Below are 12,562 nucleotides of genomic sequence, written 5' to 3'. Positions count from 1 at the left end.
GAGCCACTGTGTTCGGCCTAATTTTTGTATTTTTAGTAGAGGCGGGGTTTCATCATGTTGGCCAGCTGGTCTCGGACTCCTGGCCTCAAGTGTTCTGCCTGCCTTGGCCTCTCAAAATAGTAAAATTACAGGCATGAGCCACTGTGCCTGACCTGTTGTATCCCAGTCACACCTTTCCTGCCCCTGGGTATGACAAATCCTTGGTTGTCTGATCCTGCCTGGTTTGGAGAGTAGGATCCTCCCTAACCTCACCGTGTCAGGGATTGCTTCTTGGCACTTGGGAATTTCTTCAGTGCACACGCATGCATTGTCCAGGGATACCCAGGAGGACTGTTAGGTATGACAAATGGTGGAGAAGAGTGAGCCCTTCCACAAGCACACTGATTGCACCGCACGAGCCTGTGTGATGTCTCATGACCGGCAGCTAACATTTCACTGCTGGTTGCACTCTTATGGGAGGCAATTTGGCAAGCCAGATGGCCAGCATGCATGCTGTTCAACATGGGCCTTTCAGAGATTCTGAGACTCTACCTTGTGGGACTGTTGTGGGATGGGGAGAGGAGGGGAGCCTCTCTTATCCTCATTTTATTGTTGCATTCCCTATAATGAAATATCACCAAAGGGCAGAGGGATGCTCTCCAATACACTCACCCCAACTATCACCCTAGATGTGTGAGGTCCCCTAAGGGACTCTGCCACTCTTGTAGGGCTATTTGGGAAAAAGGCACAGGACTAGTCTGTGTTTGGTGGCCCCATGCCAGCTAGAGCTCCTGGGATGAGGCAGGAGAGGGTTTTAGAGAATCTCCCAGCCCTCATAAGAAGAGACTTCTGAGTGTTTGCTTGCAAATACAAAGGACCCTTGGGGCTGGTGTCCTCCAGAAGCACAGAGGGATTTTAGAGTACCCAAGATTTGAGCTAGAATTGGTCCCCTGCATTCATCTCTATAAAGAGTTTGGGTATAAAGCCCACCTGAGTAAAAAAAGTTTATAATCTTTTTCCAAAAAAACCTTTCAGGTTTTTCAGATGAGAATATTGAATCTTCTAAATATAAAGGTGCTTGTATCTTCTAAGCAAGACTCACAATCGTCACTCTCTATAACTTTTTTTTTTTTTTGACAGAGTCTCACCCTGTCGCCCAGGCTGGAGTGCAGTAGTATGATCTCAGCTCACTTCAGCCTCCGTCTCCTGGGTTTATAACTTTTTTAAAAAACACAATATTTTTATGGAGGAAAAAGGAAGATGTTCATATTCCAGTGCCATTTCACATTACATCAGGATGAGGGATTTCAAATTGCTTACTCTGCTGCCATCCTAATTCTGTGGCTTTGGGTGTTTAGAAATCTTAATTTTGGGGTTTCCCAAGTGGGAATTTTTTTCCTTAGTACTTTGTGATTTAAAAGGTTTACAAAAGATATATTCATAACAACAATACATAACTACCACCACCTACTTTCCCCTAAGGCTTCTTCCAATTTTTATCTGTATCTGTAAAAAGTTTTTAGAGAGCTGCAATAATTTAATATGCATGATGCTATGTTCATTTTTCTACCCAATACACATTTCATATACAATTTTTAGGTGGGCTTTATAATTTTAATGGCTTTATAATATTCTATTGAGTTGAAATATCAGAATTGATTTCACAATTCTTCTGCCCTAGACAATTGAGCATTTTTTTCCATTTTGGGAGCTACTTAAAATGTTGATACTAAAGATATCTTTAAATATATGGATTTTCATTTAAATTATTGTATTGACTAATAGGAATGCAATCTCTGGGTCATTTTTTATGGCAGTCATTAAATTTTGGTTTTTTCCACCTCAAAAAATTTAAGCCAATTTATAAAGCCATCAGCAGTACAAGGCTGTAATTACTTTCTCAGCATTGGGGCTTACAGTTTTTCTCCATTTTTGCTCATTTGCTAAGTATAAAGTTATACCTTTTAATATATTTTCCTTTGTATTTGTGTAACTGTGAGCAAAGTCAAATATATTTCAAATATCGGTTTACTACTTCAGATCCTTCTTAACACAGTGATTATGTATCCTAAGGCAGTCTTACTCTGTTCCAAGGGGAAAAGTTTAATAGCCAATTTTATCAGCTTTTAAACACTTGAAAGGAGGAATAGGCAGGTCACAGGGATGAGCTCTTCCTGGTTTTGCTAACTCTGCCTTGTGTGACTGATGCAGAGACTCCCAAAGATTCCCTGAGGTGCCCCAACCTTCCAAGCCTTCCTGGAGACACCTTTTTAGAACCTTATCCTTTAAACTCCCCATCCCCACCAAAACTCAAAGCCAGTTTTGTAGCCAGTTCAGGTGAAAATTGTCCTTACATGGTTCTCTCAACATAGACAGCAGTGAATAGGAAGTCATGGCCATTAAAACAAATCAACCAAGTGACCCTGTCCACACCTGTAGTGCCTTTACTCTCCACCTATTATGCTAGCTGGTTCTCACCCTCACTACTCATCACTGTGCATGACTCGAAGAGTCATGTGTTGAATCTAAACTTAATTTTCTTTTTTCTTTTTTTTGAGATGGAGTCTCGCTCCTGTAGCCCACGCTGGAGTGCAGTGGTGTGATCTTGGCTCACTGCAACCTGTGCCTCCCAGGTTCAAGCGCTCCTCCTGTCTCAGCCTCCCGAGTAGCTGGGACTACAAGTGTGTGCTACCATGCCCAGTTAATTTTTGTATTTTTAGTAGAGATGGGGTTTCACCATGTTGGCCAGGCTGGTCTCGATCACTACCTGGTGATCGGCCTGCCTTGGCCTCCCAAAGTGGTAGGATTACAGGCATCAGCCAGTGCGCCAGGCCAAATCTAAACTTAATTTTCTAAAGAGGCTCAATCCAACTTCACAGACATGACTCAAATATTGCTGACTGACAGGTGTTTTCTGAGTAAAGCATTAGGCCTCCCACTGGCCCCTTCCTGAACAAGTCTACCTTTCTCACTCAAGTCTATCTGAAGGTGTGCTCTATTAAGTAGCAGGGCAGGTAGAAAATAAGGGCTCTGTAGATGTGGACCAGGTCACCTGGATCCTTTGTTAAAATGGTGGTAGCCCCCACCCCTTCTTACTCCCATGGCCTTTGCTGGTCTCTATGTGAGGAGACCAGATAAGGACAAGTTTTGACTTTAAAGTTTCTAAGTCTAATATTAAGAAATTCAGAATGGCAATAGTTATAGACTACTGGAAGAAATGTGTAAATTATGAATAAATATGCCTTTTATCCAACACTCCACATTACAAACTCTAGCCACATTTTCCCATTACAAATTTGTCTTCTGAACCCCCAACCCTGGGTCTCTCCATATTAAAAAGGACTAGACAGCACGTCATAGTGAAAAACCAAAGAACTAAAGTCACGTGAGCCTGGGCTCCTGCATTTTCTTGCTCTGTGATCTTAGAGGTTAAGTGTCTTAATCTCTCTAGGCCTCTGCTTCCCCTTTTGTTAAAACACCTCCCTTGCAGGGCATTGTGATAACTAAGGACTGTGTACACGCAAAGTTAGGTCACATAATAGAGATTCAATAGATGATGTGCTCTTAAAAATAAAAAGCAATCCCATCACCACTGGCATTATTATCAATAGATCACCTTCAGAGGGAGTAATACATTTGAAGATGCAAAATGAGAAATTAACTAGTGGAATCTGTTGAAATTTCATGGGCAGAAGAATGGAGTCACAGAACATAGAGAGCCATACTCAGTGCTCTTCTTCCCAGTCCCCACCCAGGGCCCACAGCTCCCACCAGCTCTCCCAGTCCAGGGTCTGCAGGCATCTGACAGGGAGTGTGCATAAAACCTCTTGCAAACACACTGCACCTCTGCATCCTCTCTGTGCTGTGGGATTCCAGAGGTTCAGGGAGTTATGTGACAGAAGGCAGCTTCCCAGCTGCATAAAGAGTAATTTCAATCCCTTGACTAGTGACACACCTGGCTGTGTGCACTGATGAGCACTTCTTCAGCAAAGTGTACCTTCACAGGGTTGGTCTTCAGCCTGGCTCTCTTCTCTTCGGTCAGGAAGGACGATTTAGGGACTCCCTGTAAAATATCAACATGATGCATTCTGAAGCAGCACTTTCATAAAAGCTTGTATAACTAGCTTCTCGTTTCTTAAAAACAGAAACTTTGATAGCTGTTGCAGATTCGATTTAAACCCACAGGAAAGAATAATAATCCATTAAAGGTATTTTCATACAATCTAGGGATCTCAAGCCAGATAATGTTCTCACATGCCTGAGAATAGTTGGAAATTCAACATGATAGCAAAATAGCTGTGATATGATGAAGACAAAAGGTCCTACCCTATGAATGGGAGGATGTGAATTCCAACTCATGTTTTACTGCTCAATAGTTGTGAGAACTATCTCAACCACAAATTCTTAACGAAAGAAAACCACATGAGTGCGTAAAGCACAACAAAATAATTCTCTGTGACTTTGGCCCAGTCCTTGCCCCTCTCTGGCCTTCAGAGTCTTCCCATCTGCACAATATAGTAGTTAGACAGGGTTCCCTGAAACTCTGACCCTTATGACATATCCTTGGCCCCACTTTGCTCTTATCCTTTGGGAGGTACCCTCTTTTCCCGGAAGCAAAGAGTCATCACAGGTTCGTACGAGTATATGGTGAAGGCTTTGGACTTGATCATATCAAGCCAAACTGTGACACTTGCTGAATAGCATGTTACATGATCTTCTAGACCAACAGGCTGTGAGCTTCCTGGATGAAATCCTGACACACTATTTTCCAGCCTAACATCCTATGTGCCTTGGTGTGGACAGTCCTTTAGGCCAGTCTCTAGAATGTTTACATGTGTAACAGTACCAAGATGAGACTCTGGGCCATGTTCTGTGAAGATGGGAGAAGAGATACATAACAGCAATCAGGGAAACAGCTGCAAACAATGTTCACAGACTCAAATACCAACTGACCATAGCCATGAAGTATATAAAATGAACAAGAAGCCCTGAAATTTTAAGGCAAAAAGATAAATGTGATTCTCATGGGTAACTAGAACCTTGGCATGACAGGATTCATGACTGTGACTCAACATCTCAAATATATACAGGTATTGATCGACTTAACGACCTATGAAACTTACGACCATTCGACTTTACGACCACAATCGCTAGCCACGACTGCTCCGCGTCTGGCAGCGCAAACGTTGCCCAGCTGGGCGTACAACAGTGCGGACCAGCTTCCGACCGCACTGCCATCTCCACGTGCATATAGCCTATTCAACTTACAACCAAATCATGTTACGACCGGTCTGTTGGAACCAATCGTGGTCGTAAGTCAAGCACTAGCTGTAATTTGTTTTAAAACAAAAAAATTAGTAGAAAAGAGGAGAAATAATAATGTTTGCAGAGAAGTATACCTGTAGAAATTAGAGAAGGGATAGAAGGAATAAGAGAAAAAGTTACAACCCAAAATTAGTGATAAGCCTATCAGATTGCTGCGAATGAGTTCAGGACTCCCATACCACTTGAATCTAGGGGGCTTGTTGACCTATTATATGTAAGTTGGTATCATCCATGAAACAGAGAATGGAAGAAATGTTAGGAGATTAAAGATGGTCCAATAACAAGTTTTCCAGAAAATGAATGTGGAGGATTTAGGAAAACACGTATTGGTAAGTCTGTCATTAATTCTTGGCAAAATCAGGCTGGGTGCATAGCTCCTGCCTGTAATCCCAGCACTTTGGGAGGCCAAGGCACGTGAATCACCTGAGATCAGGAGTTCAAGTCCAGCCTAGCCAACATGGTGAAACCCTATCTCTACTAAAAATACAAAAATTAGCCTAGTGTGGTGGCACAACCTTTAGTTCTAGCTACTTGGGAGGCTAAGGCAGGAGAGTCACTTTAATCCAGGAGATGGAGCTTGCAGTGAGCTGAGATGGCGCCACTGCACTCTGGCCTACTGACAGAGTGAGACTCTGACTCAAATAAATAAATAAATAAATAAATAAATAAACAAAAGATTCTTGGCAAAATCCAAGATAAGAGATGGTCAGAGAGCTTTAAGACAGTGATCACTAACAGCCAATATGGAGTTATCAAGAACAAGTCAGAGTCAACCAAGTTCATTTTTCCTTTGAAGATAGGAGTCCATATTGGTAGACCAGGGTTCTGTGGATATAGTAGTATTCCTTCATTCTTGCAAAGCATAGGATAAAGTCTCCTATAATCCCCCTGTGGAAAAGGCCAGATGCAGTGCCGTTAGGTGGGTTCATATACTAGTTGACGTACACTCAAAATAGTCCTGATTTCTAACTCAGTATCTTAGTCTCCCTTTGGCTCAATCCTCAAGAGTGATGTTTAGCAATGTCTTGGTTGAAGCCAGGGAAAGTGAAGTTGCCAAACCTGTGAAGGACAGAGCTGCAAGCTGTCATCAGATATCAGGCAGCAAGAATTTGGGGGGAAGGTCAAGGAACTGGGAATCTAAAAGAGGAATGCATGGGGAACTTAAGGACCGAGATAGCTATGGATCGAAGGCCAGGAAATCACCAAAAACAAATACAAGACGGTATAAGGAGTTGGGCTGTCAAGAGCTGCAGGGAACAAGATAAACGGAGTGGTCAAAGCGACAGGTACAACCATCACCAGCCTACAGACTCAAAGGAATAAGAAATCAGGGGCAGAACAGAAGAGAGATGCAGAGAGGAAAGGAATCTGCAGGAAGAAATCACTGTTGTCTCTCACCTTCAGGAGACAAATCCTGAATTAGTCCCAGAGCTGGATCGTGCTCAAGAAAATCAACTGGCAGGAAACTGAAGGAACTGGAGTAGACTTAGGAAGGGGAGAGTCCCTGACAGGAAGGGAGAACGACTACAGCTGTCAACTGTACAAATAGGCCTTTCAGTCCCACAATTCCCTGAGTGTAAAATCTCAGCATGCCAGAGCACTGGGCAAAAGCAACATGACAGGGATTAATGTGAAGTGTGGCACTGAGCATCCAAAATATCAATTGCGCAAGCATGGGATTTAAGGGACCTGGCTTGGAAGCTACTCATTTAAAAGCCAGCTCAGTATTTTGTTGGTCACCAGTTTCACCCAAGCTGACAGTGTGATGGAGCCTGCTAAAATGTTGACCTGGTTTTGGGCTTTACCAGCATTCTCGGTGCATATCCATTCCCCATGATACTCAGCATTGGTCACTGGTGGAACTGTGTTTCTTTCTGGATGTCACTATTTGGGAGAGTCATCATGAAATTGGAATCTGTCCAGAAAGCTCTCAGAGAAGTGAGAATTCAGAAAAACACATCTATGAGGAATCACTGATGGAACAGTTGTTTAGCCTAGAGAAGATCACTCTTCCAAATCTTTGCCATTTCATACAAAGTGGACTTGCTCTGAACTAGTTGGTGGGAGTCACAGGGAAGAAGGGCCATTCTTACATTTGGGCCCACCTAACCATGAAACTGGCTGCTTTGGGAAAAAAACATGCCAACATGAAAGTGCCCAACACACAGCCCCCACTGTGGTTTCTGTACTATTATACCTGAACATCAGCTCTGCCATCCTGCATGTCTCGGCATCTGGAACATATTATAAACCCCTTCCTTATACCCACTTCAGTCATCCAATATTTTAAAGAGACAGTTCAAAGGATATGAGCTACTCATTATTCTCGAACTTCTAAGCTCTTCCTGGATTCTAAATTAATTCGTCAGAAAGTAGCAGACCTCAGCTGATAAAATCTCTTTGTACATGTTTTTTGCTGAACTAAGAGTTAATGTTTAAAAGCGCACTGAAAGGGACACTTCGGAAAACATTCCTATATCTTTTTGCAATACCCTCTGTCCTGGGCTACACAATGTCACTCATGAAGGCAGCAGGGTTTACAGAGGTACAATAGCATAATGCAAAGGAATGTGGGTTCTGGAGTCTACCTGGAAAATAACCCAGCTTCACTGATTTCTGTACGTGAGACCATGGGCGTGTGAGGCCATGGCATCCTCATCTGTAAAAGGGGGATAATGAGTCTATCTTCCTCATGCATTTCCTTTTGGTGCAAATTAAATAAGACATTAAATACTGGCATTAATATTATTACAAATAATGTATTATAGACAATGAATATAGACAATACAGATCTACAAATTTAAACCAGTACAATTCAGTGTTCTAGAGAAGCAGTAATTAATGGTGCAACTGTGGATTTTATCATTCCTAATCAATTTCAAGTAATTTGAGGACCCCAAGAATCTACCACGACAACAATGAGCCTCCTTGCTAAAGCAAGACATGTATGATCATTTTGCAATGTTTTTAAAATTCTTTGGGGCCACCTGCAGTGGCTCACACCTGTAATCCCAGCACTTTGGGAGGCTGAGGCAGGCAGATCACTTGAGGTCAGGAGTTCGAGACCAGCCTGGCCAATATGGTGAAGCCCCATATCTACTAAAATATATAAAAATTAGCCAGGCATGGTGGTGCATGACTGTAGTCCCAGCTACTTGGGAAGCTGAGGCAGGAGAATTGCTTGAACCAGGGAGATGGAGGTTGCAGTGAACTGAGTTTGCATCACTGCACTCCAGGCTGGGTGACAGAGCAAGACTTCATCTGAAAAATAAATAAATAGGCCAGGCGCAGTGGCTCACACCTGCAATCCCAGTACTTTGGGAGGCTGAGGTGGGCAGATCACGAAGTCAAGAGATCGAGACCATCCTGGCCAACATGGTGAAACACTGTCTCTACAGAAAATACAAAAATTAGCTGGACATGGTGGTGCGCGCCTGTAGTCCCAGCTACTCAGGAGGCTGAGGCAGGAGAATCACTTGAACCCAGGAGGTGAAGGCTGCAGTGGGCCAAGATCGCACCATTGCACTCCATTGAGATGGAATGAAACTCCATCTCAAATAAATTCATTCATTCATTTATTCATTCATTCATTCACTCATTCTTCGGGGCAGTTCCGGTGAGAGGCCCAGGAGCAGGCTAGCCAATATTTAGGACATTTCTCAGAGGCACTGGTGGCCATAGACTGGGCTAATGCCAGTTCTCCCTGAGAGACTTCCAGAGCACAGTATTTACGTTCCTTTCTTTCTGAAAATCTTATAGGAATCTCAGGAGTGGTACTGGACACATACCAATTTTCATCTTCCCATACTTTTTATTTTTTAAAGGATTTAGCTCTATGCTGTTTCCCTCGCTCCTTACATTGTTTTCTTTTGCTCATTTCTTGGAAACAGAGTAGGAAAAAATCTGCCTAATTAAAATTAAGGTACTCTCCAATGAGACGATAATCAGCTAAATAAAAAGGACATCCTAACACCTGCACTACCATGTATACTGATTAGATTTCCCTGTTTCCATATTGGTTTCACATTATTTAATAGACAGATTCTGTTAAGAATAGAAGAAATTCCATTTATCTATACATAAAATACTTGGTCTGACATATTTATGGCAAACATCTTCATCCTAATTAGGTGGGTTTTTTCCTACTCTATTTCCAAGAAATAAAAACAAAATATAACACTTGTCAAATACAGACAGGAGACAATTTCTCTGCTTTCTAGTGTTATGAAGTGTTTGGACCACAGAAGCTTTGTATTTTCACATAATCAAATCGCCTTTGTTCCACTTTGCTTCCTTCCACGCTTTAAATGCATAGGCAATCTTTCTACAGCCTATGATCAGACAGACATCTATCCATGTTGTTTGCATTTTTAGAGGTGAGACTGTATTTTTTCCAAATATTTAAACAAACGTCCAAGTTTGATTTCTTGAATAACTGCCTTTTCTCCCACTGATTTGGAATGCTATGTTTTTCACAAAATATAAATATATATTTATATTTTGTTTCATTATGTTGGCCAGGATGGTCTTGATCTCTTGACCTTGTGATCTGCCTGCCTCAGCGTCCCAAAGTGCTGGGATTACCAGTGTGAGCCACCGTGCCCAGCCAGATTTTTTTTTAAATATATGTCAGTAATATTCTAGTTTCCGCCACGTGAGGCTCACATATCTCTTTCCCTTAAGGTTTGTGTATTTTATATAACTTTTGTCCTTAAAGAAATAGCCCTTGGATTTATCAACACTACAATCTTTATTTTTCAGAGGATCATTTATATTTTAATTTTTGTTACGTTATTCTGCTTTATGTTTGTTTTATTAATCTTTTTTTCAAACTTCTTGCACTGAATATTTAATTGCTTTGTTGCTGTATTAAATGATAAAAATACTTAAGGCTATGAATTTTACTCTGAATATAGCTTCCACTGTACATAATTGGTTTCTTTTTTTTTCTGAGACAGAGTCTCGCTCTGGTCACCCAGGCTGGAATGCAATGGTGTGATCTTGGCTCACTGCAACCTTTGCCTCCTGGATTCAAGCAATTCTCCTGCCTCAGCCTCCTGAGTAGCTGAGATTACAGGCACCTGCCACCACACCTGGCTAATTTTTTATTTTTAGTAGAGATGGGGTTTCAACATGTTGGTCAGGCTGGTCTCCAACTCCTGACCTTGTGATCCACCCACCTCAGCCTCCCAAAGTGCTGGGATTACAGGCGTGAGCCACTGCACCCGGCCGCATAATTAGTTTTAAGAAGTACAGTTCTGGCTGGGCATGGTGGCTCACACCTGTAATCCTAGCACTTTGGGAGGCCAAGGCAGGTGGATAACCTGAGGTCAGGAGTTTAAGACCAGCCTGGCCAATGTGGCAAAACCCCACCTGTACTAAAAATACAAAAATTAGCTGGGCATGGTGGCACATGCCTGTAATCTCAGCTAATTGGGAGGCTGAGGAAGGAGAATTGCTTAAACCCAGGAGGTGGAGGTTGCGGTAAGCCAAGATAGTGCCATTGCACGCAGCATGCTCGACGGGAGTGAGACTCCATCTCAGAAAAAAAGTACAGTTCTAATTTTCAATTATTTTCTAAATAGTCTATAATGATAATTTTGCTTTTTCTATTTGACTCCATCTTTACTTAGGAAATTACATTTTTATTCCCAAATGGCTGAATGGTTTCTAATTAAATTTTTAATAGTTATTAGCTTCTATTTTATTATATTCAGAAAGAGGGACCTGCACAGTTTTTCATTTGGGGAGTTTATTGAGTTTTCTTGGCAGCCTGGAATGTGGTCAATTAGATCAGATTATTAAGTGCATTATTAAAATTCTCTATGCCCCTCTTTTTTTCTTTTGGTCTATTTGTGGCCAAGCCTAAGAGGTATATATTGAAATTTCTCACAATGAAAATGTTCTGTCAACTTTTAAAAAACTTTCTCATTAGTAGTCTTTCTTTTGAAAATTTGATTATATACTTTCCCTAAATAACACACAAGGGGCTCCTCGGCCTGTGGTGGTTTCGGATTGCCACTTCCTCCCTGTGCATCATCTATGCCACACTGTGCCACGTGGTGAGCCTCAGAGCTAATAAAACACACTTGCATATCCAACATCTCATTCGGTCCTTCTAACAACCAATTAGACAGACAAGGCAGTTATTGTCATGATCACTATTTTACAAAAGTGAAAACTAAAACTGAATAGTTTGCCCAAAGTCATACCACTCAAACCTGTCTTGAAACTTATCTTCATCCTACTGTGCCCAATCATAGATGTATCTCTTCCACTGGACCATCAATTCTTGAAGCCTGCACCATATCTGTTTCCTCCATTGTATTTGCATGGTGGAGGTCTTCAGATAACATGGACTGACTGGCCACCCACTGCCAGGCAGCTCTCACCCTCCACTCTTTGCCTTTCCTGCTGACTTTATGAGGGATATCCTCTGGGGGAACAGGGTCTTAGGGCCACAATGGTGAAACTAACACACAGTACATAGAAGGAGATTTACCGACGTGCAGCGAACAACTGTGATTGAAAGAGAATCTTCTGCTTCCCTGAAAAAAGAAAGAATGAAGACAAAAACATTTAGTCATTTTGTGTGACAGATGCATGTGCATGTACACATGTGTGAGCATGTGTGTTAGGGTCAAAAAGACTGGCAGAATTAGTATAAAGCAGCCTCCTTTGCCTTAGCTTCTTTTTTTTTTTTTGAGATGGAGTTTTGCTCTTGTTGCCCAGGCTGTAGTGCAATGGTACAATCTCAGCTCACTGCAACCTCTGCCTCCCGGGTTCAACCGATTCTCCTGCGTCAGTCTCCCGAGTAGCTGGGATTACAGGCATGCGCCACCACACCCAGCTAATTTTGTATTTTTAGTAGAGATGGGGTTTCTCCAAGTTGGTCAGGCTGATCTTGAACTCCTGACCTCAGGTGATCCACCTGTCTCAGCCTCCCAAAGTGCTGAGATTACAGGTGTGAGGCACCGAACCGAGCCTGCCTTAGCTTCTTTGGCTCAGCAAAACTGGGAAATGCAACAACCTGCAAAGAAACTTAAACTGACCCAGAGAGCTCCCCCACCTGGAGGAAATCTTCCTATGTCCACCTCCACCATCTAGCCTATATCTAGAGCCACAACATTTATTAAGGCACTTAGCCTTAATTTAGTCCCATTCAATGAAGAACTCATCCAGTAGATACTAGTTAGATTTATATCCCAAAAAAATTTTTAAGAGAAAATATGGCAATAACACAGATAACTTAGGTTGC

General features: G+C 42.0%; 1 protein-coding gene across 5 annotated transcripts in view; it reads right to left on the bottom strand.

Annotated features, from left to right (window-relative positions):
• The window catches only part of FRMPD1 (FERM and PDZ domain containing 1), a 102,701-nt gene that overhangs the window by 21,222 nt on the left and 68,917 nt on the right, over positions 1–12,562 (bottom strand). For 4 of the 5 annotated variants that reach the window (XM_032240101.1, XM_032240100.1, XM_032240102.1 and 1 more), the window contains 2 exons: positions 11,807–11,852; positions 3,935–4,042 (listed from right to left, as the gene is read on the bottom strand). In XM_032240101.1, the coding sequence (XP_032095992.1) occupies positions 3,935–4,042; positions 11,807–11,852 (154 nt within the window). The remainder of the gene's footprint in view (positions 1–3,934; positions 4,043–11,806; positions 11,853–12,562) is intronic. The other variant, XM_032240105.1, reaches the window with a different exon arrangement.

The sequence above is a fragment of the Sapajus apella genome, unplaced genomic scaffold (assembly GCF_009761245.1).
Source record: "Sapajus apella isolate SASKATOON/1434 unplaced genomic scaffold, GSC_monkey_1.0 scaffold46, whole genome shotgun sequence".
NCBI lineage: Eukaryota > Metazoa > Chordata > Mammalia > Primates > Cebidae > Sapajus > Sapajus apella.
This window is presented reverse-complemented; position numbering and strand designations above follow the sequence as displayed.